The sequence below is a fragment of the Oikopleura dioica genome, chromosome 1, assembly GCF_907165135.1.
Source record: "Oikopleura dioica chromosome 1, OKI2018_I68_1.0, whole genome shotgun sequence".
NCBI lineage: Eukaryota > Metazoa > Chordata > Appendicularia > Copelata > Oikopleuridae > Oikopleura > Oikopleura dioica.
In genome coordinates this window covers 8131523-8155571 of record NC_137291.1, presented here as the reverse complement: position 1 = coordinate 8155571, position 24049 = coordinate 8131523, and the positions used below count along the sequence as shown (strand labels likewise).

At 40.2% G+C, this 24049-nt stretch overlaps 7 protein-coding genes across 8 annotated transcripts; 1 reads left to right on the top strand and 6 right to left on the bottom strand.

Annotated features, from left to right (window-relative positions):
- Window positions 1-11: 11 nt before the first annotated feature.
- On the bottom strand, window positions 12-24049 carry LOC145710883 (uncharacterized). Its single transcript, XM_081788593.1, has 6 exons — window positions 24040-24049; window positions 2017-2089; window positions 1697-1971; window positions 1315-1636; window positions 306-1273; window positions 12-260 (listed from the first exon to the last, which is right to left on the bottom strand). Exons 2-6 carry the CDS (start codon window positions 2081-2083, stop codon window positions 12-14), a joined length of 1881 nt encoding a protein of 626 aa, XP_081644719.1. The 5' UTR covers window positions 2084-2089; window positions 24040-24049.
- Window positions 3425-5120, bottom strand: LOC145710901 (uncharacterized). The gene is made up of 6 exons (XM_081788616.1): window positions 4488-5120; window positions 4151-4445; window positions 3984-4112; window positions 3799-3942; window positions 3564-3760; window positions 3425-3504 (listed from the first exon to the last, which is right to left on the bottom strand). The coding sequence occupies exons 1-6, from the start codon at window positions 4725-4727 to the stop codon at window positions 3472-3474; spliced, it is 1038 nt and encodes a 345-aa protein (XP_081644742.1). The 5' UTR covers window positions 4728-5120; the 3' UTR covers window positions 3425-3471.
- LOC145711930 (uncharacterized) lies at window positions 5187-12400 on the bottom strand. Its single transcript, XM_081789619.1, has 9 exons — window positions 12203-12400; window positions 12042-12072; window positions 11395-11651; window positions 11220-11307; window positions 10803-11176; window positions 10729-10755; window positions 10611-10628; window positions 10366-10484; window positions 5187-10315 (listed from the first exon to the last, which is right to left on the bottom strand). The coding sequence occupies exons 1-9, from the start codon at window positions 12266-12268 to the stop codon at window positions 5404-5406; spliced, it is 5892 nt and encodes a 1963-aa protein (XP_081645745.1). The 5' UTR covers window positions 12269-12400; the 3' UTR covers window positions 5187-5403.
- Window positions 16763-17781, bottom strand: LOC145711092 (uncharacterized). 2 transcript variants are annotated; one of them, XM_081788818.1, is made up of 4 exons: window positions 17652-17781; window positions 17197-17329; window positions 17052-17145; window positions 16763-17004 (listed from the first exon to the last, which is right to left on the bottom strand). In XM_081788818.1, exons 1-4 carry the CDS (start codon window positions 17753-17755, stop codon window positions 16808-16810), a joined length of 528 nt encoding a protein of 175 aa, XP_081644944.1. In that variant the 5' UTR covers window positions 17756-17781; the 3' UTR covers window positions 16763-16807. The 2 variants fall into 2 exon arrangements, with proteins under 2 accessions (XP_081644944.1, XP_081644945.1); XM_081788819.1 differs by having other exon boundaries at window positions 17197-17317.
- LOC145710949 (uncharacterized) lies at window positions 20053-21366 on the bottom strand. The gene is made up of 3 exons (XM_081788663.1): window positions 20642-21366; window positions 20513-20589; window positions 20053-20470 (listed from the first exon to the last, which is right to left on the bottom strand). The coding sequence occupies exons 1-3, from the start codon at window positions 20698-20700 to the stop codon at window positions 20229-20231; spliced, it is 378 nt and encodes a 125-aa protein (XP_081644789.1). The 5' UTR covers window positions 20701-21366; the 3' UTR covers window positions 20053-20228.
- LOC145711928 (equilibrative nucleobase transporter 1-like) lies at window positions 21422-23181 on the top strand. Its single transcript, XM_081789618.1, has 6 exons — window positions 21422-21599; window positions 21725-22002; window positions 22043-22636; window positions 22680-22812; window positions 22859-22945; window positions 22989-23181. The coding sequence occupies exons 1-6, from the start codon at window positions 21478-21480 to the stop codon at window positions 23179-23181; spliced, it is 1407 nt and encodes a 468-aa protein (XP_081645744.1). The 5' UTR covers window positions 21422-21477.
- Window positions 23452-24048, bottom strand: LOC145710960 (small nuclear ribonucleoprotein Sm D2-like). The gene is made up of 3 exons (XM_081788674.1): window positions 23832-24048; window positions 23706-23787; window positions 23452-23663 (listed from the first exon to the last, which is right to left on the bottom strand). The coding sequence occupies exons 1-3, from the start codon at window positions 24003-24005 to the stop codon at window positions 23563-23565; spliced, it is 357 nt and encodes a 118-aa protein (XP_081644800.1). The 5' UTR covers window positions 24006-24048; the 3' UTR covers window positions 23452-23562.

Below are 24049 nucleotides of genomic sequence, written 5' to 3'. Positions count from 1 at the left end.
AACGAGTGTGGTTAAAAAACGCCCGGCTGAACTTCACCACGGTTATCATACTGATTAAACTCATGCCAATCTCGGGCGATGGGAGCGCTAAGTAGCTCTTCGGGGATTCCGAAGGACTCGCAAATGTCGGGAGAAAGCTCCGAAACTGAAGCCGCAAGAGAGTTGAATTCGTCGCGGACAGCTTGAGCATTGTCAACTGAAAGAAGGCCGGAGAGGATCAAGTCTGAGAGATTGTTTTGAATCGTGTTCACGGCATGAAGCTAGAAGTACAATTTCAATTTGAGATAGTTTTTGACGTCTTTTACCTTGTAGATAGCGTCCAAGACGTCCGCAGCAGCAGGATTCTTGGCGATAGCATTGATCATAGATTCTGAAACGATTCTCTCTCCGTACGCATGAGCTGCTGCTTGTACAAGATCCTGATTGAGGAGCGACCAGGTTTCGAATATAGCGCCCTTGCCAGCCTTCATCATTTCGCCACCAAGAGCCATGAACTTGTTGACTTCGTTTGCCTCCATCAACGCATGGATAAACTCATTTGATTTCAAATCGAATTCCGGAACGACGACTTTTCTTGGCTTGAAAAGGCCGAGCTGCTCTTTGGCCACCTTGTTCATCAAAACAGAGTTGTCGCCTTCAGCAGTCATGGCAGCGTGAGCAAGGCCAATCATCGTGCCAAATCTTGAGCAAGAAAGATAACCAGCACCGCCGCATCGTTCACGAGCAATGCTAGCCGTTCTTTCCAAGTTCCAGGAGCAAAGAGGCTTGATGACGCAGCAAGCCGTGACCATGTTCATCACCCTGACCTTGTCTTCGATCTCTTCTGAGTTGATCTTGAACCATTCGTCTTTGACATCGTCGAGGGCGATGCCAAGAGAAACTGTTCGAGCGAGAAGAGGGGCAATCGCTCGTTGCTGAAGCTGGTACTTCATTATTGGGAAGTCAGACTTGCCCGTCGGACCCACTGTAAGTCGAGTAATTGCATATCGAACTGCGACGGAAAGCGCTGCTTTCGCGCCGCCCTGAGACATGGCGGCAATGCAAATTCTACCGGAAAGAAGCTGGTCGGCAACGGAGAGGAATCGACCGCGTTTTGATTTGATCGCTGAGTGGAACTTTCCGTTTTCGTCAATGTCGGAATATTTGTTGAGAAGATTCGTTCTTGGAACTTTTACGTTTTTGAACGAAAGTAAGGCGTTGTCAACGCCATTTAATCCCATTCGGTGACCCATGTCGTTGATCGTACATCCCTCTAGGGGTGCTCCAGCGACTCCTAAAGAGAATTATTGAAGGAAAAAAGGAGGAAGATCTCACCGTCTCTGATGGGAACAAGAATAGCATGAACACCGTGATTTTCTCCATCAACATTGAGCTGGGCAAAAACAACGCAGTGCTGAGCATGAAGAGCGCCGTTGGTAATCCAGTACTTGTGTGAGAGCTCTGTAGGGCAGTTGATGGTGATTGTGTCGTCTTCTTTATTGTAAACAGCAGTGGTTTCCATCTCTACAGCGTTGTTCCCAAAGCCAACTTCTGTCAAGCCAAAGCAACCGATGTCCGTCAAATTGTCGATTCCATCGAGAAGGTGGTGGTGGCGCTCAGTTCCGAGGCGGAAGACGGTTCCTCCGAATAAGTTGAACTAAGAATTGAATAAAGAACATGGTCGTCAAAGTAAGGGAAAGATCATTTATTAATTTACCTGAACAGTCATTTTCGTGGTGGTAGCTGGATCGATCATTGCCATCAACTCGTGAGCGGCGAAAATTCGATGTGGGTTGGTGGCAAAGTCCCTGACGGACAAAAAGTCATTTGAGCAGACCATCTGAAGCCGATCCAAAGCAAGTTGGCGCTCTTCATTGAGAGTAATCGCATATTTTGGGCGAAATGTGTCTTGCTTCAAAAATTCGCGGAAATTAGCGCGCATTTCGTGATTGTCGTGGTCGATGATTTGCTGGAGGTCTTTGACGGGCACGGCTTGAATGGAAATAAAGAGAGTGTAATATGAAGCAGAATAAATACCTTTAGACCATTGAGCCCGAAGGGCTGCAGGCGATTTCGAAAACCGGATTCCCGACAATCTCGGCATTTTTCTCTTGGAAAGAGCATTATTAACACTTTTTCTTCTAACAAACTGCGAACTACTGTAACAGATTCTCAATAAAGTGGGAGGCCTCTGATGCAAGATTTCAATGTTGACTCCGCTTTTGGATTTTTTTCACGGCGATGAATGAGTCTCAAATACGATTGGTTCGATCTGGGGCGCGAAGGCGCGCGTGGGAATTTCGCCTTTCGATGGAAGAGAATTCTAGTGCTCTCATGTTGAAGCTCAATAAGTTGACTTTTATTTAACAATTTATACAGTTTATAAATAAGCTTCGAAAATAGATGAATTTCAGTTTTGAGTCAGAATTTTTGACAATAAGTTTATAATGCAAAGAAAGCAAGGTAATTTTTCAATCAAAAGGGTATTCTCAGTTCATTTTCCATCGGTCATCAAACAGATTTCGGAATTCTTCCGGCATTAATTCATCAAAGTTGATCTCGAAGACAAATTCCTCTTGTATATAAACTGGAAGTTCGCGAAAAACTTGTTGTAAAACTTCTGCACTTCTATTTTTTGTCTCATCAATGAAACTGCTGCGTTCTTGATTTTCAATTTCAGTATTTCAGCGCAAGCATGTTTGTCGGAGACTTTGAATACTTCAGCACATCCGATACACCTAAATATTTTCACTCTTATGAAGCTTCATTCTAAAATCTACCTGTATATTCTTGAGCATCCGTATTCCTCGTGCTTTTTAAGATTAGGATACTTGACAGTGGTCTGAATTTGATTTCTCAAAACTTTTAGCGAATCGATGAAGTTTACCTGACAATCTGGCAGTGAACATTTGTACGTCGTCTGATTCAACTTATTCAAAAAGAACTCCGATGGGTTCTCTATTATACGATCCATGGCGAAATTGTAGAAGTGTTCTCCAAGCTTAATTTTCTCCCCCAGAACATGATGTTTATAAAAATCATCAGCTTCTACTAAAAACGTTTCGTCGCAGCAAGGATATTTCACCATTGCAGTGAAGTATAAATTATCATTGACTCCGACTCTATTATTATACATAATCTCGTCTGTCTTCGTTGTGAAACAATTATAGCAAAGATATTTCTTGCAGCAAAGTGTAAACTTGGGATCAAGCAGTGGTCCTTTGCAAATGCAACACAGGAAGTTCTCCGGTGACCATTCAATTGGCTGCGAAGCAAACTTAAACTTCATCTCTTTTTCGTCTTCCGAATCCATTGTGAGATTCATAATTTGAATGAAGATGGACCCGAAAGGAGGCTCTTTTATAGCCAGCCAAATTTATCACACCCGATCTTGATATTTGAAGAGAACTCAAATTTAAGATTTTCATCATTTATTCGAAAAGACAATAAGGGAAGGTTTTATATAAATAATTAAGTCTTCATCAAAATCTTCTATTCTTTGTCAGCGGAATCGGTTCGCTTGATCTTTATATGGTTTCAAATATTTATACCATTCCATTTTTGGGATCTTTTTTGAAACCAACATTTATTGTGTGCTTCAAGATTTGAGGAGACTGCTGAGCAACGTTAATTTCCACTCGTGTTGGGCTTCCTTCTCGTTCCAAAGCTTCCATTGAGACAGAAATTGAGGATTTTCTAGCGATTGTCACAGGTTCTTCGGCTTTTGAGGCTTCGTCCTGGAGTTGGTCAACAATTCTTTCTGGAGTTGATGGTCGGTCAGCTAGAAATTGAAGTTTCTTTAGTATTTGTTGATCTTACGTTTTGAATAGATGTCCGGGACATCATCGTCGATGGACTGAACCAACTTGTTAATTGATCGCTGAGAACCCTTCAACGACGCTTCCCGAGAGGCTCTAGCAGAATCAATGAGTCCGTGAATGTCATCTCCTGGCTCGAGCTCGTCTGAAATTCATGTTGACAAAAGTGAGATTTTTTACTGGTACCTTCAACGAAATCGTAAATATTGTCACCAGGCTCTGAGGATTGATCGTTCTCCGGGAAAAAAGTTTGCGAATCCGGGGTTTTGAGAACAGCTGGAGTCATGACGGTCGGTGATGGTTCATCTGGTCGCGCTAGAATCGATTAGACCGGATCGTCAAATTTTCTTTACCAAGTGGCGATGGAACATTGAGAAGCTCGTCAGTAGAGTCAGTTGAAAGCTGACGGACTTTGATTTCATCATCAGAGACGTGCTCGAGCTCGTCATCAGTTGGAATGCTGATATCGTCGTCGATGTTGTCTTCGATGGAGATTTTCGAGCTCTGAGAAACCTGGAAAGGGTCGGAATCGTCCTTTTCAGAAGTATCGTTTTGCTGGTCGATCTCAACGATTCTTGTTGCCTCGAGAATGATGGAGTTTATCATTTCTTCGGCGATCCGATCGATGAACGAAGACTCGAAATCTCCCTTCAAAATATTTTAGTATCGATATTTTTGATCTTTTCAAACCTGTAGTTCAACAACAGGCTCCGGTTCAGCAAATCCAACGCTTTTTGGAATCTCTGGCTCTGAGAATGCGACTTTGGGAGTGACAAATGGTGCTTCAACGACAGTTTCTTGCGACTTATCTTCAGTTTCTTCAGATTTATCCTCCGATTGCTCCTCTTCGTTTTCGAATTCAATGCTCTTGTCAGTCACGCTATCTGCTACGATCTCTTCCGAGACTTCTTCAGAATCCTGTTTTTCCATTTGAGGCTGAATAAAGTCATCTCGCGCTGTAATTGGCGCTTCTGAAACTTCATAAGCGGGTTCGATGACTTCTGGTTTGACTTCTTCTTCAGTTGCGGTTGCTTGCGGTTCTGATTCCTGAAGAGCATCAATTTGTGTTAGTTCAGTTTTCAAAGATTCATTTTGAGAATCGGTCAGTAAGTGCACGCTGGTTTGGTTAGAGACAACTTGTTCCTCAGCGACAAGTTCAGATTCTGGCTCTTCATCCTCCTCGTCTTCCTCTTCGATAGTGTCTACGTCAACATCAAGTTGAACTTGAACTGGTACAGCTGATTTAGTAGGAGTTGTCTCTGGATCTTCAAGATTATCGGATGACGGTATTTCTTGACATTCAAGCTCAAGTTCAGCCTGATCCTCGTCCTCCTGCTAGGGATGATTCTCATAGAAAATAGTTGATTGATAAGTGAGAACATGGGATGTTAGAATGGTTTATTGGTTAAATATATTTACAAGTAAACTGTGATGAAAGAGGTAGTAAAAATGTGGAACATGCGCGTTTTCAATAATAGTCACGTGTTCCGTGTTAATTCTTTTTCTTTGTGAAGGGCTGTGAGAAGGATGAAATCAAATTAGTTTAGTTAGCGATGTGAATGGTCAAATAATATGAAAATAAATGAATGAATTAGTTATCATCCCTTTACTTTGGGAGAACAACCTTTGGGCTTTCATCGCCAAGTTTTACAGCGTAGAAGCTTTCCAGCTGCTTCTTGTTCTTTGCCGTGCTGTATTCACTGTATACGGATGTGATTTCATTGTCGAGTTTGGATCGTTTTTCATCCGGTTGAGACTCTTCTTCGACTTCGGGTTCAAGAACAACTTCGGGCTCAAGTTCAATTTCTGGTTGGAGCTCAATTTCAGCGGGTTCTGGGGTAAGCTCGAGCTTCGGCTCGCTTTCAACACGGCATCCGAAGGAACGCTCGACTTCTTCATCTTTAACTGTGGAAACAGGGACATCAGCTGGTTCAAGCAGCTCGAGGACATCTTTGTTGATCATTTTCAATCGCTCGTCCAAAGTCATGTCTTTTGGATCCTTTGGAGGCTCCGGTGTTGCTTCTTTTTGAGGCTCAGGTGTCGGCTCTTTTGGCGGCTCAGGGGTTGGCTCTTTTGGAGGAGGTGGCGTTGTTGCTCGAAGTTTTTCAATAAAAGTTTCTACATCTCGTGGTAAAGCTACTTTTGCCTCTTCACCATCGAGGTACTGGTTTTCAAGAGTGTCTAGTTGTCGCTCCAGCTGTTCTAACTCTTGCGCTTTTCGAATTTCCTCCTCGAGGGCTCTCTCTTCATCAGATAGTGACAATTCCTCTTCGGGTTCAGTAGGCTCTTCAGATTGAACAGGGGGCTTGAATACAGACTTGAAAAAGTTTTCGACTTGATCTTGTGTTAGATGTTCGAGTGATTCTGGTTCTTCAAGATCATCTTCATCCTCGTTTTGAAGGTCAGAGGAATCCAATTGATGCTTCTCTTCTTGAATTTCGTCTTCTTCTTGAAGAATGTTGATCTCTTCACCCGATCGAGTCTCTTCCTTAGGAATAGTTGCTGGTCTACTGTAGTCAAATACGGGGAGGTATTCTTTCTCGTCATTGTTTTGAAGGTCTGGTTCATCTAAGGTAGCCTCGACTTCTTCCGCGACATCATCCTGCTCTTCAAGTTTTCGAGTTTCGGGAATATCGTGAGTTGCAATGACTTCGGGTTCTGTGATCTTGAGTGCAGCTGGAGTTTCATTTTCATAGTCAATCTCGTCATTATTTCCCAAATCTCTTTCAGTATCCAAATCTTCTTGGGGTGCTGGTCGACTGTAGTCGAAGACAGGAACGTATTCTTTTTCATCATTGTTTTCAAGGTCTGGTTCTTCTTGGACAGCCTCGACTTCTTCTTCAACAACATCCTGCTCATCTAGTTTACGAGTGTCAATGATGTCTTCAGTTGCAATAACTTCGGGTTCTGTGATCTTGAGTGCCGCTGGAGCTTCATTTTTGTAGTCAAGCTCATCGTTATTTTCCAAGTCTCGCTGAGTATCCAAATCCGTTGCTTCTTTTTTGATGACATTTTCAATTACCGCGCCAACTGGTTCTTGCTCATCAAGTTCTCGAGTTTGAACGATGCCCTCGACAATTTTTTGAACAATTTCTGGCTGTTCAAATTGAGCAGATGAAGGCTCACTCAAATCAAAGACAGGCTGCTCATCTTTTACTTCTGGCGACATGCTGTATTCAAAGGTTGGAGTTTCTTCCTCTTTCTCAAGCCCAGCAACGACTTCAGAAGAAGGCTTTTCGTCAACCGGAGGAAGATCTGGAATAGTTTCAGTCGGGATTACTTGTGTACCGATAAGTTCTGCTGGTCTATCGGAAAAAGACACGCGCTTTGCAGGTTCTTCGTCAGCAGAAGATTCGTCGGCTGATGATTCTGCGTAAAGCTCCTCAGCATCCTCAGTTTTTTCGCTTGTAAAATTATCAGGTTCTTGTTTGGTCGCGGCCTCAGACTCCTGCTCTGCTTCTGTTTCTTTCTCTTTTTCGGGTTCGAGATATTTCTCAACTTTTCGTTTTTCGTAAACATAAAACTCGTTATCAATTTCCCACACTTCTACATCTGGAGTTGGAGGTTCAGATTTCTTTTCCTCGTTGTCGTCTTCTCGTACCTTCTCTACTGAGACGGAGAGCTTATTTTCATTCAAGGTTGACTCCGTTTCTTGAGGCTTGTTTTCTTCGTTTTCTTCAGTTTCTTTGTCCGACTCAAGCAAATCATCCGAAGCAAGAACTTGTTTGACCATTTCAGATGCGAATCGATCAATGTCTTCATCATTTCTTTCTTCTTTTACTTTGTAGATTTCTTCTTTTGGTTCAGGAACTTGGTCAACATCAACGTCAAGTGACAGCTGATGCGCGATCTTATCAAGTGGACACTCTTTCTCGACAGCCTCATTGATGTTCTCTCTTGAGATAGAGCGGAAAAAGTTCTCAACATTTTCTGCAGTTGGACGGTCAATTTCAGGCTCAATGCTTTCGGCCGAAACAGGTTCATCAATTTCCTCCTGTTTGTTTTCCAAATCGATTGTCTTTACGTTTATCTCATCAGTTCCGATCTCAGGAATGAAAATTTTCGTTCCAGACTCATCTTGCTTGACCATAATGAGATCACCAGCTGGAGCGGGTCGGCTGTAGTCATAAACGGGGATATACTCTTGTTCGATGACTTCAAATGGTTCATCGTTGTTTTCGAGGTCAACTGCGTCGTAAATGGGAACAGGGGCGACTGGATCCTCAAAGTCTTCAGCGAGAGAAATTTCTTGGATAGGTTTCCCTTCAGGTTGAGCAACTTCGACAGTTTCAGTATTTTCAGCTTCATATTCACACTCGTCATTATTTTGGAGATCTTGAGCTTCCTCCTCAACGGACTTATCATCCTTATCAGTCTCCGAATGAACGACTTCATAGTCGAAAGGCGCCGGTCTGCTGTAATCAAAAACAGGAACATGTTCTACTTCGGATTCATCTTTCACAGTTTCGGAGTCGACGATTTCTTGGTCGAATGGCGACGGTCTGCTGTAGTCAAAGACAACCTTGTAGTTTGCAATGGGGTTTCTTTCTTCTTCTGTTGACACTTCAGGGTTAACAGCATTCTCTTGATCAGGAGTCGCGCTACTCAAATCGTTGAGGATTTTACTTTCTTCCTCTTTGGGTTTCTCGACTTCTGAGTCTACGACAGTTTGGTCGTAAGGAGTTGGTCTGCTGTAATCAAAAACAGTTGAGTATTCCTTTTCCTCGGACACAGCTGATTCAGGTTCTTGTTCGAAGACTTCTTTCATTACCGGTTCTACTTTTTCGACTTCAGAATCAACAATATCCTGATCGTAAGGAGACGGTCTGCTGTAATCAAATACAGTTTTATACTCTGCGGGCTCTGGTTTTTGAATTTTTTCGTCTTCATTGGCGAGTGAATCGGAAATTTCGACAGTTTTTTCAACTTCGGATTCGACAACTTCTGGGTCATAAGGTGAAGGGCGACTATAATCGAAAACAGTCGTGTATTCTTTCGTCTCAGAAATTTCAATTCCTTTTTCGACAATTTCGGGAGTCTTTAGGACTTCAGAAGCAACAACATCTTCATCTACGGGACTGGGTCTGCTGTAGTAAAAAACAGGCGTGTATTCTTTTTCTTCTTGTTTTGGTTCTGCATTGACATTTTCCTGGGAAACAGATCGGAAAAAGCTTTCGATATTTTCTTGGGTGACTCGATTATCATCTTTCGGAACCGGAGATGACGACACATCCTCTGTTTTTTCAAAGACTTGCTGCTCATAAAGAGCAGGACGGCTGTAATCGTAAACTGGCACGTATGCCTCAGGATTCGGAATAAACTTTTTGAAGATTTCTTCCACTACTGCGTCCAAAACTTTTTCTTCAGCGACAGGTTGGTCACCCTGAACTTGAGTTTCTGGTTCTTCTTCTTCAGCCGATTGATTTTCGATGGGCTCAAATTCACTTCGACCACTGTTATCAGCCTCTTCTTTTGGAGTCTTTTCTTCCTCAATTTCGATTTCTGGTTCATCGATTTCTCGAAAAGAAGTTTCTCCTTGATTTTCAAAATCATCAGCAAGAGTCAATGCGAGTTTGTCAAGAGTTTCTTTGCACTTTGATTCTTCATGGAATTGAACAATAGGTTCCAAGTTTTCAGGCACCATGGCTTCGTCCATATTGACATCAAGAGACAGATGTCTAATCATGCTTTCAAGTGGATGGTAAGCTTCTCGTGAATCAGGCTCGGAAAGAATGTCCATCTCTGTTGGGAATTCCGACGCTTCAGTTTTGTAGAGATCCTCAACGTCAGTCTGTGTGCTTTCTAAAGCTTCAGATTCATGGTCGGCAATTTCTTCAGGGAGGTCAGACTGGGGCTTCTCGACGATTTCATACTCCTTGGTGATGATCTCAGAGCCATCTTTGGGAATGATTTCGATGAATCCATGGTGAACGATGTCTTCTTTTGAAGTAGCAACAGCTTCAACTGGTTCCTCAACTTCAGTAGCTTCGGTAGAACACTCGATGATTTCTGAAACAGTTTCATCGGTTTTCTCTTTATCAGCCTTAGATGTTTCTTTCGCAACATCTTTTGAGGAGTCATCTTTCAGCTGGTCTTCATAATCTTCGATCAAATTACCGGGTTCTCCGTCATCTTCTGTGAATTTTGGTTTCTCTTGAGCAGGCTCAGCCGTCTCATCTTTTTCGGTGTCAATGACGTTCTTCAAGTGAATTTTATGAATTGATGGAGCTTGTTGGTCTTCCATGATGCCACAATCCTCTTGTTGAAGAAGATCCTCTTTCTCTTCTCCTTCAAGCTCTTCATCAAAAGAGTTGCTATTGAGTCCACCTTCGACGATCTCATCATCAACCTCCTCATCTTCGAGTTCATCGTTTCGGGAGGTCTCGTTTGAGAAGATATCTCTGCTTTCAGCGGAGTCGAATTTAGTTGATGTCGGAACAGATGATTGAGCGGAGAAATATTCTTCTTCAAGATCGTCGTAAATTATTGGCGCATCGGCGAGAGATGAATACTGAGGTCTGAAATTTCGAATAAGAAAGGAACTGATTTGTCACTACGGCATTATTACCCGATTGATTTTGGAGCTGAGGCCTGCTCAGCAGGTTTGAACTTCTCAACGCTGCTACCGATGTTCTGCACGTAATCGTACTCATCTTTGATTTCCGTCTGCGCGCGATTCGAGGATTGCTGATTCTCACTCGTTAGTCTTTTTCATCAGTAATTAGTAAATCAAACTGCAAATTTTTAATAGCTTTCGTTAATTTTGTAGAAGTCATGTTATATGCGTGTGAATATGTTTTTTTGTAAGATTACCTGAGCAGATTCAAAGGGCTACAAAACGAAATTTATGTGATGATTGGTGATGGATATAAATTGCGATTTCGCGAAATTCAAGTGCGCGAAATTCAGGTCGAGAACAAATGATATTTACCTTGGTGACAGCTTCGATGGTGGCTTCCTATAAAATGATAAGTTTGCATTTTCTTTGGTCACGTTTTCGCTTACCAGATTTGCCTGTCGAACAGAATCTAAGGCAACTTGTGAAGATTCAAGCTCATTCAATGCGGCTTCAATCTCCTTGCCGACATCAGCCAAATCCTCGGCCTCTTCTTGAGCTTTTTGATATTCCTCAAATGTTTTGCCTTCGATTCGGTCTTTTAGGGATTCCTGTCGCTCGACAGGAGCGATGAACTCTTCCTCTATGAAGGCTTCAACTTCTTGGGTTGCTTCTGTGACTTTTTCGATAGGAGTTTCTTTGGTGTAATCGGCCAGAGTTTTGCCTTCGATTCGATTTTTCATAGAATCTTCCCGTTTGATGGGCTGGATGAGGGTTTCCTCGACGAAATCAGGAGTAATAATCGTTTCCCCTTCGACTTCATCTAAAAAACATTGACTTCGCTGCGTAATGTTTTTGCAATTTGCCTTTTTGAATATCAATCTCCTCAAGAGCAACCCTTTTGCAGCTGTCTGATAAGGCGTCAGCAAAGTCGTTGACAGCGTTCGCGTCGATCTGAAGTGATTATTGATTCAATTAGCATTTAGGAAATACGGTTCTGAGCAATCTAGTACAGTGAAATTTGATTCTCACGCCTCTAACCTCTTTCTGATCATCATCAACTGCGATGTCAGCAGAAGTTTGCTGAGCCTGCTCAGGCTGATCGATCACTTGTTCAATCACTGGCTCGGGTTCTGGTTCGGCGACTGGTTCAGGTTCGGGTTCGACAATTACTTCGGGCTTCTTTGGGGTTGGGGTGATCCATTTTGTCTCGGAAGAAGTTTTGGTAAACGGATCTGGTCGAGGCCCTCGCTGGTCAACTTCTGTTTTTGGTGGAGTTGCTGGCTTGTTTTGTTTCTTTTTCAGGTCAAAAATAAGTCACCTGTCACTCGAGATTCTAGTGCTAAGCAGGTGTATTATGCGTGTTACTCGCCATCAATCATGTCAGATTTTAGTGACCTTGGCTTTTTCAGGGCTAAAAAAATGAAAACTGCTGTGGTCAATCCCAGTACTAATCCAGCTCTTTGTTTGAGCTTAGAGACATTTCAAACAGCAGAATTCCTTCGATCAAATTATGAAAAATTTTAAAAGCTCGTTTCCTTAAGATCTCCTGGCCCATCTTCTCTTAGGTTTTAGACGAAGGCGGAAAAAACGAAATCAAGGGCGTGTAAGAGGAAAAATGCAGAGGTGCTTTTGATTTTTGGCCTAGATTGGCACTTTTGGCGATAATATTTGGTGACCCGATTCCTGTGCTGCTGTCTCTTTGGGCTGGCGGGGCGACTAAAAATGCGTTTTCTGATGACATACGACAAATTCTTAGAGTAGGAATAGTCATTGTTCTAACAACTCAGTCTGAGTTCGACTTTTCCAAAAAATTCGGACATATTTTAATTTTTTACATTTTCATTACCTCAATTTTCGCCCGTGACGATACTGGAGGCTCTTTAGTCTTCGGCTTTCCTGCACAGTTTCCCATATTTCTCTCTTACTGTAGTTGCGTCTGTTATTCAGGGAGATTCAGCGCTATGCAAGTAATTAGGAGATCAGAGATCGCGCTGAAGAAAAAAATTGAAGACGAGTCAAAGTGTCACCACTGAAAATAGCCAACTGCGCTTACCAACCTACTGTCAATTACACTTTACCCTCTCCCAGAATGATCCAAAAATATCTCGATTCTCTTTAATTGAAAAAAAAAAATCAGAAACGGAAGGATTTTTATTTGATTTTGTCATTATCTGCATATATAATTTTCATGATTCGATTTCTTGTTATTGTGATTTTAACCTTCCTTGTATTAATGGCCATTTTTTGCCATTACGATAAGACAATTCATAGCCTATGGAACTTAAGTTTTTATAACTTTGTAAACTGAACTTTGGATAATTTCCAAAAACTGGGGAAACCGTACCGATTCTTTACCGGTGGATTAGGCTTGGCGGATTTGCCGATGCGTATGTTGTGTCGAGAAGGGGTTAAACAGTGTATCGAGTATCCCAGTTACATCGTGTTTGTAAAGTGAGCCCAGCTTGATCCCTAGAAAAATCCGCCCAGCTTCAGTTTACGGCAACAGTCTTTTTGATCAAGTGCCGCTTGAGTGAAACTTCTAAGAGCATATCTATGCTCTAGCAATTTCCTCCCAAGACGCGTAATGTTTGATCGACGAAATTGAATATTCCATCAGGTTGTGGATATATTTTCAATATTTTACGTGCGCCCGATTGTGAATTATTCACCCAAGGAAATCGGGAAGTATTCGCATTGCATAGCTAGAAATAATTGCATTAACAATTCATCTTCTGGTCAAGGCCTATCGGATAGATGTCCTCATTTATGAGATGAAATTATACGACAGAGAGTACTGTTCTTATATCGTATAGATTCTATACTATAGAACTATTCTTTTTCCAATAGAACAACGCTTGCTCGTTTTGATCACTTGGCCGGAACAAGAACGGTTGGGATTTTATCGAATTTTTTGTAATAGAATTTTAGAAATTTCATCGTTTCTTTAAAAAAATAAAGTTAAATAGCACATCATGATTTCAAATAAGCATAAAACATTCACTATTACCGAGAGACTATCGATAAGAAAGGGTGGAAGTCCGATGAGTTTGCGGGTAGCTGGCTCTCTCGCGCCGCCAAAACGGGACTTTTTCTTCGCGACGGCTGATCCCTCGAGAAGGCCTCATTCTCCTACCCGTAGTCGGTAATCGATAGCAGCACTATCGGTACAACAATACTACACAAGAGACACAAAAGAGATAGAGAGTAAAATCATATTTATATTTTCATGTGAATACGTAAATTTGTTCCAAGACGAACCATCCTCAACCATTTTGAAAGAGAGAAGGACCAAATGGAAAACTCTTTTTGCTTGAAATTATTCTGGGAAGTTTGAATTGGCAAAGTGTAGAACTCACGCTTTTTTGTTGCATATCCGGAAGCGTGGACTATACTGGCCAAAGACGAAATTCACCAAAGAATCGACAAAATAGTATTTTTCGTAAATTTACGAATTTTCGATCAATGTCAGAATTGATCATGTCTGTTAGTCTAAAATCATCTAAATGGTAATGATTTGACTTGATTTATTAAAAAGAATCTGTCTTCAAAATCACAAGAACGATCCTTGATACAATTTTTATGAATTAATGTATCGCTTTAATTGTGTGATAATCGCAGTTTTATTGAGTCTTTTTCTTCTTCAATTTTCTTGGCCCGTCTCTGATCCTTTCTGCAACTCCTGGAAGGCAGTAAAAGCTAACCATCCTTAAAATAATTTTTCAAAGAATGAAGAAATAACGATCGTAAATAATCCTCAATAAATAATAAGCCTTACCCAGCAATTGCGTACGCGAAGACGCAAATAAAACCACCGTAAGCTTTCAGTGCGCACTAACAAGGTTAATAAAGCCACTTATTGGCGACCGTCATCGAACAAACATTGCACAATTGAAAATTATAATTGCGATCTCGAGAGTGAACTAAAATTGATTTCTTACAAAAATGATTAGGCTTCTATGATTTCAACCAAGTTCCTGAATGACGATGAAGAAGATTGAAACGTTGATTCCAGCCATTCTAGTGTCGGAATCGGATTTTAACAGGACCCACTGATAAGCTGAAAATGACAATTATTAGCCAAAAAAAATAAAACGGTTTCACGCCGAACCCTAACTTACCGAATCCAAACATGACAGCAACAAAATAAGCTACTGTGGTAATCCTTTTTCGAGTTTTTTTTCAACATTTTCATCACTGATTTTAATAAGTTGACAAGTTTAACTCGTGCCCATAATACGCCGTTTCCTCCATGTGCCCCAAATGTCTCTCCCAAAATGGACCTTCTGTGGACATTTTTTCAAGTTTTGAATTTCCAAAATCAAGTTCTCCTTTTCGGCAAAAATGAAATGTTTGATGAAGAATCTGCAAATTTTTTTCGTTTGTTTATTAGAAGTGCTTTTGGTGAGTAAGAGAAAAGGCAAATAGAAGTAAATTTGGTTAGTAGCAAAAATTTGGCAGCGTTAGTATTTTTATGATACAAAAAGAGTGCTCCTTCAATTTTTCAAATTATTGAACCAACTGGACTCTCACAGCGGGCGAATACGAAGCAACTTTAACAAGGGTTGAGCATTTTAACGATATTTATTTGCAGGAATTGACATTCTAACACTACTATTATCTACTCTAAATGATTATACAAACCAAAAATTTTCGTCGAAATTAAACACCTGAAAATACAAATTAACCCTCTCCTTCCACCAGTAGGCGAATAATCAGATAGCGTAATGGAAATTTCTGTAAACTCGCCTTCAAAATCATTTTCAGTGTCGCCGCCGTCAGACTCCTCTATCATGTCGAAAGCGATGTCCATTTCGTATTGTTCTTGCGCCCTGGAATTATTAATAAATGCTTATCAACTGAGACAAGTTTACAAGTCATCTTCTTCTTCTGATCCAGACGATGAGCCATCATCTTCGTCGTCTTCTTCGGCAGCTGCCGCGTCAAACTCTATCACAAGTTTTCAAATCGCTCATGAGATAATATAATTCGTGAGAAAAAACGGATCGTTTTTTAAGAAAAAAGACGAACTTGAAAACTCGATCCCATATTCATTTGAACTCTCTCATCATGTTCTTCCATGTGTAGAATTCTCCACTCATCCTTTGGTCTTTTCCATGCACTCTTGAGGTTTTCAAACGGACTAAGGTGAATTTCTCAGCTTTCAAGTCTTCTATGTTGGCTTAAAAAACCTCCCTGCTCGCCTGGCCATTTTGGAAGTAAACCCTCTGGTGGCGCCTTTCATAGCCGTAATTATTCACCATTTCTTCCTGCTGTTGAAACGATTGGTTAAACTTTTGCACAGCAAACCACTCTAGCAGTTTGTCGTCTTCCCAACCCATGCACAACAAGAGACACGAGTCAGACGAAAAGGTTCAACACGATTTTAAGCGAAAGAGGTTTCTTTTGATAATTTTGGAAAGTGGAAACAACAATGTTTTTAATATTGAGAACCTTTGACAACACAGCCCCATTGTGAACATTCCTTGATCATCCTTTTGAGTCTTTTAACGAAGGAGCTGAATTTTTTATTTCAACAATGTGCAATGATAGACAAAAAATAGACCAGAATTTGAGCATAGACGGCAAGCAATTATCAGTAGCTTCAAGAATTTTCGAGGGGCTGAACCGGAATTCAAAAGTGCATTCACTTTTCGGCTGAATAAAACCACGTGCTGTTCATTTATTTAATATCGACTGGAGTTTTTGTCAGATGAGCGATGAACGAAAATACCCAAGAACTCCTCGTCTGTACAAAAGTAACTGTTCGAGAAAATATTCCAGAGACTCTCTGGCAAAAACGGTAGTGCAAAAAATGTGAATCAAAGTTGCTATTATCAATTCCCAAAAAAATCTTCTTATAATTATTTTTTAATTATCCTTCAAAATCAACGAAAACAACAAAAAAACTTACAATGGATGGAAGCAAAGCCATCCGTCCATCAAAGTCCGTCAAAAACAAGAGAAAAAAAATAGATTTTTTTTTGGAATCTTCTGTTGCAAGTGAACGCTTCTCTGTTTTAACGCCTCTTTATGAGTCTGTATCTGGTTGTATTTTTTACTTGTAGCTCTCTCTAAAATGTAAATGTGCTGCAAGAAGAATGTTAGTTTTGAAATAAGCTCTAGGAAGAACGTGTAACCGACTACAGAAGGTGTTAGTTATTCATCAAAACACATGCACGCTTAAGGGTGTCACGGTTCATAATTAACAGGGCAATTGAACAGACTCCAATCCCAGGACGCAGAAACAATTCAAGAAGAGGTTCAGCCCTCAAGCCCTCAAAAAAGTTTGACTGTGAGTTTACTGTCAGCCAGACAGTAAGATCAGCGCATCTGTATTGTCTTGAACTCTCCTTTTTAAAACATCAAGTCATTTAAAATGAAATCAAGAGCAATTCGCTTTCAAATTGTTTCAAAGTTTTTTGTGCAAAAACAAGTTAAAGAGTGGCAGTTTTCAAGATATAAGTACTTTTTCGTCTTTAGAGCTCTTTTCGTCGAGTAGACAGTCGTCCACTGATCGAGTGAATGTCAAATTTTTCTTCTTGCGGGTTCGAATTTTTCTGAATATCAGAGCGAGAAGAAAGATCAAGCCGAGACTTCCAATGATGAAATAATTGATGATTTCTTGCGGTAACGGTTGAAGATATTCTCCTGAAGTATTCCACTGTTAGAAAATAATTAAAGGGGTTTTCTTTTACCTTGAATAATTTTTCCTCTTCTACCTTTTTTATCATAAATAATTCCGAAAAGCTCGTCGCGCAGATTTTCCTGCCAGTCGATGTTATCTTTGTGCTGGAAGACAGCAAGGTTACTGTAATTTGCTAGTTGAAATAGGGAGCTTACGATTTTGTTGGAAGGATTGAGATTTTCGTAGAGCTGAAACATGTGCTGACGACATTCCTGCTCGCCAAAAAGTCGAGCGGAAAAGTCAATGAGACAGCGTGGTAGCTTCACTTTTTCAGAGCTACAACATATCCTAGTGTAACAAATAGTGAAACGACTAACACACATGCGAATTGCTTCTTACTACATATGTAAACATCTTCGACATCTTCTAACTTTGATACCAGAAAATGTAAATTTGCATAGTTTGCTAAAGTTATTCCTACTTATTTTGTTTTTTTAGCGATTTAGATGACTGAAAAAATATTTGATAAACATGAATTGAAATTTATATTAATCACATAAAACTATAATGACAGATACATGCAAATATAAAATGATGTTTCACTGATTATTCAATTTATAAAGAACATTAAACAAATACGAAGAAAACGCCGAACACATCAATATTTTACCTGAAATAACACTGGACGATTTTCATACTTCCATTATTTCCAACATGAGCCTTTGCACACTCGTAATTAGCATACTCCCGCCACGAGTTTGGATTCCAACCCATCTTCTGCCGCGTATATTCTCTCTTTTTCTCTTAAAGTTCGGCGTTACTTTTAGAAAGTTTAATTGCTAGAATAAATTTTTAATTGAAAATAATTTCTCAAAAAGAGAATTTAGACTGAGTGCTGCATAATTGATGTTCTGGGAACTTGATGCTCGAACATAATGTTGCTTTTACTTCTCTTTATTAAAAATTTTTTCTTTATATTTTTTCGTCTTTAGGGAGAAATCTTACCTTTTTGAGCCTATTTCTTTCGTTCTAAGCCATTTTATTCCTTTATTTTCTCCTTGTAAGAATAAACTCTCTGTTTTATGGCTATGTTATGCTCAAGAACCATGTCAAGTATGAGAAGGTAACCACGAGGGGGCGCATTTCCGCGCTACTACCTCTCTCCGCGCCGCTAAGACCTTGGTCTACTGACATTCTATTGACATGCCAGCTATTTCCAGCTGCATTTTTCATAGATGCTTTTACGGATGAGCGTAAAATCTTCGATTAATCATCAATCAATTATGATAGCTATGGATATTTATTTTGTTTGGTATAAATTTTGCTTTGAATACATAGAATGGAACTATCTTTGGCAGGTCCGGAGTTTTTGGGAAAGAATCATCGACTCAACTCTTCAGGCATCATAATCGAAAAAAGCTAGAAAAAGAAGAAACTTATATTGGAGTAAACATTCAATACCTTCAGCTAACAAAATTTTCTTCTCATTCGGACTTCCGATGCTTCTCTTCTTTCGGGTGTTTCCAGAATTTCCGGAATTTCCGGAGTTTCCTTGTCCTTCCGAGCAGTCTGCCTTGAATTTATGACTGTGGCAAAGCATTACTCAAGAAAAAGATTTTCACTTCACGTGACTGCCGTAAAGTTCATAAATTACGATCCTGGTTCTTCACATCCGTCTTCGCCCTCTAAAAGATCGGATTACAAAACTTCTAACAGATTACTAAATTGGTCCACCATCATGGACAATTTTCAAGATTTGGAGTCCGATATTTTTACTTACTCTCGCAAATTTTGACTTCGCATTGAATTCGCACCGTGTCACTACAAGAAACGTATTCAGTAGAGAAAGATTGAGACTTTGCTAAAGTAGCTTGTCCCGCATAAAATCTGTGTAAATGTGTGGCCCAGGCACAACTGACCCCTGGAAAAAGGTTTAATTAGATTAGAAACGCACCTGCCGGGAAACTTAAAAGTTCTTTTTTGAGGCTTTCGAACTACTATTTATGTTTAAATCAATCGGATACGGAAGTCATGAAGGAAGTAAACAAGGTTGTAGAAATATGCACTTTTCTTTACGAGAGCTTCTGATGACTCAGCAGATAATTACGAGCCTATTCCTGAATTGGAACTCTTTTGAAGAGTAAGTTGTTATTATCGGCGAGTTGGGACAACCAGATGTCTTTATAACCGTTAATTATTTGATATGATGCAGGTTCGTGAATGATAGTGGTCTATCATAGTCATTATATTGATTTAATATAACCGTTCCTCTTCGCCCAGAATCACCATCTGTTTGAATTTCGACGACTGCCAATTTTCACCATTGTTTCCCCAGCACCTATCCAGTCGGAATTCGAAGGTTTCGTTAAACTTGACGTGGGTTTGATCACACCAAATATTTTATGATTTTAATCAGGTGCATAATAGTCTATTATTAATAGAATCTATATAATAATTCAATATAATATGATTTTATTGGAAAAAGAAGAGGTGAAAAAGAGCGTATAAACTTTAAAGTGTTTAGAAATAGGGCATATTGTAAAAATCTGTGATAGCGTTGAGTAGCTTTGATTGGATTAAGCTCGGTAAAGACCGTAAAAAATAAAATTTGATTTGGGCTCAAATGTGAGTAAGCAAGGTTGAGCTCAAACCAAGACCTTCGCGCTGGAGGCCGTTGTTTTCACGACGACTTTTTGAAGCTCACCAAGTCTCGGCGCCTCGCTCTTGAAGTAAATTCACGATCATTGGGGAAGTTTCATTGTTAAGGGTACCTCTAGGCTTTGAATTTCAAGAGCTAATGCGTTTATGTATCCAGTGCTGTCAAAAGCATCGCTAAATCAAACCTTGAAACGCACATTTTTGATCATGAAATTTACCTCGATGTATCGATATTATACGTTGCTGCATCAGTTTCTTCGTCTTGAACAACACAACGGACATTCCACTCGCCCGTTATAATGGTTCCTTCGTTCTCAAGCTGCGCAATCCAGACTTCATAGAATGAATCTGTTCCATCTTCCGGATTCTGAAGCTCTATTCCTCCACAATCACTTTTCCGTGTTGTCAATTTTTATTGGCAGTAATTATCAGCTTTGTGATAAGCTTTTTATTTACGGTGTCACTCGATAAAATTATGATGACGGAGTAAATCAATTATTTCTTCAAAAGAAACATTGACTTTACTATTTTGATAGTCCTAACTTTTTGGGTCATCCAAAGTACCTTTAGTACAATACCATTTTGAAATTTAGCAACTCTTCCTGTGTTGAAAATTAAAGTAATCGGCGTTGACATTCTCTTGTTTCTCGCCATTCAGCCAGTAACTTGTTTGTCCGTTTTGTTTTTCATCAGTGCAGGTCGCATTTACACTTGCATCGAAGTTCTCGACCTCAGAAACTTTGTACGATGTTATGATCCACTTATCCAAATCGTGGGCCTCTTCCGTCGTGATATTGTTGTAGCACTGGGGCTCAACGATGATCGTGAATTCTTGAGAGATGGATACATTTACGGAATGAGGAGTTTAGTTACCTTCAAGATTACATCTTGTTATAAAAACTGAATCTCCTTGAGCTCTAAGATTTTCGGGACAGGTGGGAAATTGTGCTCTAAATGACGCGGATGTTACAAATGGTCTTCTTGATGTGTGATGTTTTTTACCTTGCTAGTCCTATAACCGTCAGGAGTAGAAATTTATCTCTGAGCGGCATCTTCTTCATAAAATCATTTGGTCACTCAAAAAAAGATACTCTCTCTCTCTGCGGAAAGTTAACGGTGAATTATGTTGAAGAGATTAAAATATGCCGAAATCTGACTAGCTCGCTCGTAAAAACTCGTGAGTGTTGTGCTTTGCGCAGCAGCTAACGCTCTTCTGGGAGCCATAACTTATAAAGAAAACCATTTCTGCTTCAAAATGATTATTACCGGGCGCGTAATTGACCTGAGTGCAACGTAATTCAACACTATTAAATCTCAGACCGTGTTAATACGATTTGCTAAGCGTCCATAGTTTTAACGATCGGATTCATATCAAATATTCCTCGGGGTAGACTTCCTGACCCCTATTTTCAATTTGACTTTTATCAACGAAGAAGATAAGGTGTCAATTTTTGGTTCTACAAAATCGACCTCATCAAGCGCATCATTTCTTTGCTTACATGTCAATATCATTTACCGGTTATTTAAAACACATATTGAAAAATAATTGAAAGTCTTTATGAATCGTCTGGTTCACAGCCTCGTAATTTGTGGTTTGAAAAAATTTTACCATCAACAACTGAAAGTAGTCTTTAAAATTGAACTTTGTCGAAAAGCTAGAATGTTCCGAAAGCTTTCGTTTCAGGACCTCTGTTGACCCTTGGCGCGGGCCATATTTACTCGGCATGAAATGCATACAACCCGTACAATCTTTTACTATTACGTATTTAGACGCAATAACCAACTGCCGAAAGAGATTAATTGGCAAAAAATTTTCTTCGCTTTTCTAGGATAAAATAATGTTTATTGGAAATATATTATGCGTGGTGCTACAAACGATAGAGAATTTTTTATTTTGTGGAATGTTTATTTCTTGGGGTCAAATCGCGACGATTTTTAAAAGCAAAGACATGTTCTTAGAGTAAGTCAATTTACTAATCACCAGATTAGGATTCTCTGCGGCTCAAAATTTCATTGAAAAAATCAACTTAATTAAAAGTTTTCAGAGAGATTTTTGACAGTACAGAGGTCCTAATTATTATTAAGATATTGTGAAACAGAAATTGATCAAAATACTGGAGAAATAATTCTCATAAACTGTGATGAACGAAATTCCCTCTTCAACAATATCTACACAACTAGTTGTATCATGATGTCGCTTTATAATCTTTGTATTGGGATCGTATCGGACAAGATAGGACTCTTTGTTCCACGATTAATTACCACTGCGATATTTGCAGCTGGACTAGTTACGATGACCTTTGTCGAAGAAAATGAAGTTCTTATCTGGCTAGCTTGGCCTCTTATCGCTATGGGCGGCCTTTGTAAGTCAAATTGATTTAAGGGGGTCACTCTCATTTTTAGCCAGCCATGTCATAAATTTGAAATCATGCTTTGCGACCCCTACGATCAAGGCGACGCTTATGCAGATTCTTTCTGGCGCTTTCGGAACTGCTGGATCTGTTGGCTGGATAATAACTTTGATGATGGACAATCTAGGGCTAGAATTTGACACTGTTTGGTGGATATGGTTCGTCGCGTATCTTTCATTCGCGGTGATCAAGATTATTGTTTGGACCCCGAATCATGTCCCCATGGCGAAGACGAATGATGAGTTCAGCTTGATGGAGAACTCGTACCTCTTGAATTGCATGGGTTGCTCAGGCGAGAAAGATAAATCTAAAGCGGCACCCAAAGCGCCTCCGAAACCGGAAACATCGTATTTGAAGATGGTTTTCGGCGACTGCGCGAACACATTCAACTACATTCTTGTCCTTGTCGGCCACGTGGCGATGGTCATCCGTCGTCAAGCATTCACAAGTTGGCTTGGGAGCGGTTGGCCTGAATGGGTCGCGCAAGAAACCGACCCGAAGATATTCAACGAGCAAATTAACGAGTTCCAAAGTATTCTCGCGCTGGCGTTCTTTCCGGTTAATATCTTACCTGGGCTTATGATCGGTAAATTCTAGTACCAAGACATTTTTCTAGGTGTTTTATTTAGATATGTTCACTTCAAAATATGGTCGACTCAAAGGGACCGGACTTGGAATCGGACTTTCCTTCGCGATCGGAGCTTTCTTTATGTCTTTGAGTAGCATCTTTCACGCGCAACAAAATGAACTTATTGCCTACATGTATGTACATCTCTGAACTCTATTTGCTAGTCATATACTTTTTTAGATCGATTCTATTGCACAATTTTGGGCGTGTTTTCAGCGTCGTCTGGACGCCAACATATTATTTTGTGTTCCCACCAGCGGTTTTCGGGTAATAATTGTTAAATATGTTTATTTAATCACCGACTTTGAAGATTTATATTTGGTTCAATTTCTTTGGCGACCCAACCATTTGCTCTGATGAATATTGTCATGCTTCAATTCTGTTTAGGAACGGATTCACGGTTATCTTCCCGTAAACATGTTTTTTACGTCATAAAAGCTTTTGTAAACGAAACTGAGGTTATAAAATCCGATAAAAAGATCATGAAGAATACGCGACGATGAATTATGTCCTTGCTGGAATGAGCGTTTTCATTGCTTGTGTATCTTTGGCGTGCTACCTCAGATACAAACAAGAAACAGCGAAAGTTGACGCTGATGAGCCGTATAAAGCCGAGAAGAAGGAAGACGAGTCTAAGGAAAACACCGAAGAAAAGTCAGAAGGGACGAGAGAATCAGAATTTTAGATATTTTAATTGCGCATATTTCAACTGCTTCAAATACAATAAAACTATCAGGAGTTGCTTTGGGAGTAAGCAGCTCTTGAGAAGGAAATTTAAAGCAACAGGGCGCCAACCCCGCGGTGAAACGTTTGTATTTAACGCAAGACGACAGGAAAAATGTGTGACAGGCCAGTAGCTTGTGAAAAAATCTATGTTCGCTTGTTTACTTGGCAGCTTCGAGCGGATTCTTGAGGACGATAATGACGGAGTCTCCTCGAAGGAACATTTTTGAGATGAAACGATCTCGGTTGACAGGCTGGCCACCTTCAATAAATGAGTTTAAAATATACTAGGATAAAAAATTACCTTTTCCCTTCGCAGTTTTTGGTCGCTCGACCCACATCTCCTTGACGTTTTCAAGGACCATGTTGCAGTGTCGATCAAAAGCCTAGAAAAGCCGTTTCTTATCAATTGAGAAGCCAAAACTGGTACCTTGACGCGGCCCATGAGCTTTCGGTTATTTCGGCAATTGATGAGAACCTGAGTGTTGTTTCGCACGGACTCGGTCAAAACCGACAAGGGCCCGGTTTGGAACTCATGCTTCTCACGTTCCTCGAGCTCCTCTGGAGTAAGCTCGGCTTTTGGCTTGTTCATAAGAGACGCCATGATGCGCCAAATTCAAAATTCTTAAGAATAAAACGCGTTAGACA

What these genes read in the sequence shown, in the direction of transcription:
- LOC145710960 (XM_081788674.1), bottom strand. Translation starts at nt 24,005, where the DNA reads ATGGCGTCTCTTATGAACAAGCCAAAAGCCGAGCTTACTCCAGAGGAG. An exon ending in AGCTCATGGGCCGCGTCAAG is followed by an intron (nt 23,788 to 23,831) that starts GTACCAGTTTTG and finishes CGGCTTTTCTAG; the next exon opens with GCTTTTGATCGACACTGCAA. An exon ending in AAAAACTGCGAAGGGAAAAG is followed by an intron (nt 23,664 to 23,705) that starts GTAATTTTTTAT and finishes CATTTATTGAAG; the next exon opens with GTGGCCAGCCTGTCAACCGA.
- LOC145710901 (XM_081788616.1), bottom strand. Translation starts at nt 4,727, where the DNA reads ATGGAAAAACAGGATTCTGAAGAAGTCTCGGAAGAGATCGTAGCAGAT. An exon ending in AGCCTGTTGTTGAACTACAG is followed by an intron (nt 4,446 to 4,487) that starts GTTTGAAAAGAT and finishes AATATTTTGAAG; the next exon opens with GGAGATTTCGAGTCTTCGTT. An exon ending in TCTTGAAGCACACAATAAAT is followed by an intron (nt 3,505 to 3,563) that starts GTTGGTTTCAAA and finishes AACCATATAAAG; the next exon opens with ATCAAGCGAACCGATTCCGC.
- LOC145710949 (XM_081788663.1), bottom strand. Translation starts at nt 20,700, where the DNA reads ATGAAGAAGATGCCGCTCAGAGATAAATTTCTACTCCTGACGGTTATA. An exon ending in ACGGTTATAGGACTAGCAAG is followed by an intron (nt 20,590 to 20,641) that starts GTAAAAAACATC and finishes CGCGTCATTTAG; the next exon opens with AGCACAATTTCCCACCTGTC. An exon ending in AACAAGATGTAATCTTGAAG is followed by an intron (nt 20,471 to 20,512) that starts GTAACTAAACTC and finishes CCATCTCTCAAG; the next exon opens with AATTCACGATCATCGTTGAG.
- LOC145711930 (XM_081789619.1), bottom strand. Translation starts at nt 12,268, where the DNA reads ATGGGAAACTGTGCAGGAAAGCCGAAGACTAAAGAGCCTCCAGTATCG. An exon ending in GCCCAAAGAGACAGCAGCAC is followed by an intron (nt 11,652 to 12,041) that starts AGGAATCGGGTC and finishes TTGACCTGAAAA; the next exon opens with AGAAACAAAACAAGCCAGCA. An exon ending in GGAGATTGATATTCAAAAAG is followed by an intron (nt 11,177 to 11,219) that starts GCAAATTGCAAA and finishes AATGTTTTTTAG; the next exon opens with ATGAAGTCGAAGGGGAAACG.
- LOC145711092 (XM_081788818.1), bottom strand. Translation starts at nt 17,755, where the DNA reads ATGGGTTGGAATCCAAACTCGTGGCGGGAGTATGCTAATTACGAGTGT. An exon ending in ATCGTCCAGTGTTATTTCAG is followed by an intron (nt 17,330 to 17,651) that starts GTAAAATATTGA and finishes TTGTTACACTAG; the next exon opens with GATATGTTGTAGCTCTGAAA. An exon ending in AAGAGGAAAAATTATTCAAG is followed by an intron (nt 17,005 to 17,051) that starts GTAAAAGAAAAC and finishes GGAATACTTCAG; the next exon opens with GAGAATATCTTCAACCGTTA.
- LOC145710883 (XM_081788593.1), bottom strand. Translation starts at nt 2,083, where the DNA reads ATGCCGAGATTGTCGGGAATCCGGTTTTCGAAATCGCCTGCAGCCCTT. An exon ending in TCTTGTTCCCATCAGAGACG is followed by an intron (nt 1,274 to 1,314) that starts GTGAGATCTTCC and finishes AATTCTCTTTAG; the next exon opens with GAGTCGCTGGAGCACCCCTA. An exon ending in TCTTGGACGCTATCTACAAG is followed by an intron (nt 261 to 305) that starts GTAAAAGACGTC and finishes TTGTACTTCTAG; the next exon opens with CTTCATGCCGTGAACACGAT.
- LOC145711928 (XM_081789618.1), top strand. Translation starts at nt 21,478, where the DNA reads ATGTTTATTGGAAATATATTATGCGTGGTGCTACAAACGATAGAGAAT. An exon ending in CTTACCTGGGCTTATGATCG is followed by an intron (nt 22,637 to 22,679) that starts GTAAATTCTAGT and finishes TGTTTTATTTAG; the next exon opens with ATATGTTCACTTCAAAATAT. An exon ending in AATGAACTTATTGCCTACAT is followed by an intron (nt 22,813 to 22,858) that starts GTATGTACATCT and finishes ATACTTTTTTAG; the next exon opens with ATCGATTCTATTGCACAATT.